We start from the raw sequence: 2,289 nt of genomic DNA on the forward strand, positions 1-2,289 counted from the left end.
TGCAGCCCGCTGGGGGAGCTGCCACCCAGCCAACAGCCTCACTGAGGAGCTTGCTTCAAACTAAATCTCCAATTTTATTTCCCACCACTCACCTTGGAACACTTATGCTGCCTTCATCTCCCTAAACACAGCCAGTGTTTTAAACATTAAAAGTCTAAGCCTTATTCATGCTCTGCTCCTGTCTGGAATGGCAAGTGTCCCCAGCCCCAATCTTCTTCCATCAAGGTCCAGTTCAATGCCACCTCTTCCATGAAGCCTCCCCAGATCATGCTGGCTAGTAGTTAGTCTGGTCCCCATACGTTTGGTCTCTGTGCCCATGACTCCTCTCTCCTATTATACTGAGCTCCCTGTGAGCAGAGACCATGTCTCCATCACTTACTCACTCACTCAATGAGCAGCCTCTGAGAACCAGGAACCCACACGCTGATGATTTCACAGCAACAAATGAGTTGTAGCCCCTGCCCATCATGGGAGACAGACGTCCCGAAGGGGTAAGTGGTGGGAAGAGAGGAAGCCCTTACCCAGTGTGGACAGGACCAGCTTTGTGGCACCCAACTTCCAGTTTGTCACACACAGGTACTAAGTGTGACCAGTGTGAGCGAAGGAGGGAAAGCCATGGGGCCCCAGCTGCCAGAGAGGAAGGAGAACCCAAAGGTGCAGGTTTAGCACCAAGAATAGTCACCCTCGAGCACTGACCTGAATTGGGAGCAAGTGCTGTCTGGACTATGGATGCCGCCACAGACAACTGCTCCCCAGGGGGAGGGATCAGGGTGGAGGTTTTCCCCCCTGGGGGAGGGGGAAGCAGGCTCAGTCCTCCTGTGCTGGCGGGCCGGGCTCGGGGAGGCCCAGCTGCTCCTTCCTTCTTCTTCATGTTCTAAAGACAGGGCAGGAATGAGAATCAGTCAGTTCTGCTGGAGCGCCTCTGCGATCAGAAAACTTCAAGAGGAGGCCCAAGGTGACCCCTGGGCCCCAAACGTCCGTATCACCAAAAGATGGTCAAGAGCCATCCATCCAACACTTCCATTGTTATGGGGTGTATTCAATGCATCACAATTCTAAAGCTATCACAAACGCTTTTAATTTAAAAACTCAGCACCCGACTTCATTAATCATCAGGGAAATGCAAATCAAACTACAATGATATACTATTACACACCCACCAGGATGGCTAAGATGTAGCATATCAAGCACTGACAAGGGTATGGAGCAACCGGAACACTCATATTCTGCTGGTGGAAGTGTAACCAGAGAAAACCACGTTGAAAAACTGAAAGAATCTTTAAAGCTGAACGTATGAACCGACGCCCCTGCCATTCTACTCCTACATGGACCCAACAGAAAAGCATACACGTGTGCACACATCTGAACATTCACAGCAGAACTACTTGCATAGCCCCAAAATGGAAACTACCTAAATGTCCACCATCAGTTAAATGGGTAGATATTGGGATACATTCTCATAACAGAGCATGCCACAACGAGAATAAAGCAACTACACAAAACAATATGGATGCTCTCACAAATACTACACTGAGTAAAGGAAAGGAGTCATACACAAAAGGGTATGAAGTGTATGAGTCAATTAATAAAACATTGAAAACAAAACCTAGGGTGTTCAAAGTCAGCACAGTGGCCACTCCATCCTGTGGGAGAGAGCAGGAGAGCGGCTTCCAGAGTGCTGATAATCGCCCACTTTCTTGATCTGGGGGCTAGTTTGTAGGGGTAAACCTGGTTTTTAAAAATTCACTGAGTTCTACATTTATAACGTGTATACTTTTCTGTGCGCATATTATACTTTGACAAAACATTTAAAAAAGAAGAACAAAAACCTGAACACCCAGGTGAACCAGAAAGCAGAGCAGCTCAAAGGTGAAGACGACGCGGTTCCCACCTTGTCAGGAGAGCAGCAGCTTAATCACGGGCTGAGACCACAGCCTGAAGGCAAAAGCGCTCAAAGACCTGGGCATGAGCCCAGCTGTGCCAGTTATTTCTAGCTCTACGACCCTGGGCAAGACCCTCAAGCTCTCTAAACCTCAATTTCCCCACCTATAAAAGGGGAGGATGTTTAATTCACACGAGAAGTACCTAAAAACACTACCTGGCACACAGCTGATGCTCATTAAATGTTAGTTTCCTCCCAGCAAGATAGAGATTCACATCCCCAACAGTTCACTGGACATGACCTGGATTTTCTCTTAAGGGCCAGCTGGCCAACTTCAAGGGTCCCAAACCATCACCAGCATGAAGCAGAAAAGAGGAGAAAGAGATAGTAAGTAAAGAGGAAGAGCG

General features: G+C 48.1%; 1 protein-coding gene across 3 annotated transcripts in view; it reads right to left on the reverse strand.

Moving 5' to 3' along the window:
- NECAP2 (NECAP endocytosis associated 2) overlaps positions 1-2,289 on the reverse strand; it is a 13,599-nt gene that overhangs the window by 3,882 nt on the left and 7,428 nt on the right. For all 3 annotated transcript variants that reach the window (XM_007459267.1, XM_007459268.1, XM_007459269.1), the window contains exon 6: positions 697-874. In XM_007459267.1, coding sequence (XP_007459329.1) covers positions 697-874 — 178 coding nt within the window. The remainder of the gene's footprint in view (positions 1-696; positions 875-2,289) is intronic.

The sequence above is a fragment of the Lipotes vexillifer genome, unplaced genomic scaffold (genome assembly GCF_000442215.2).
Source record: "Lipotes vexillifer unplaced genomic scaffold, Lipotes_vexillifer_v1.1 scaffold496, whole genome shotgun sequence".
In the NCBI taxonomy this organism is placed as follows: Eukaryota; Metazoa; Chordata; class Mammalia; order Artiodactyla; family Lipotidae; genus Lipotes; species Lipotes vexillifer.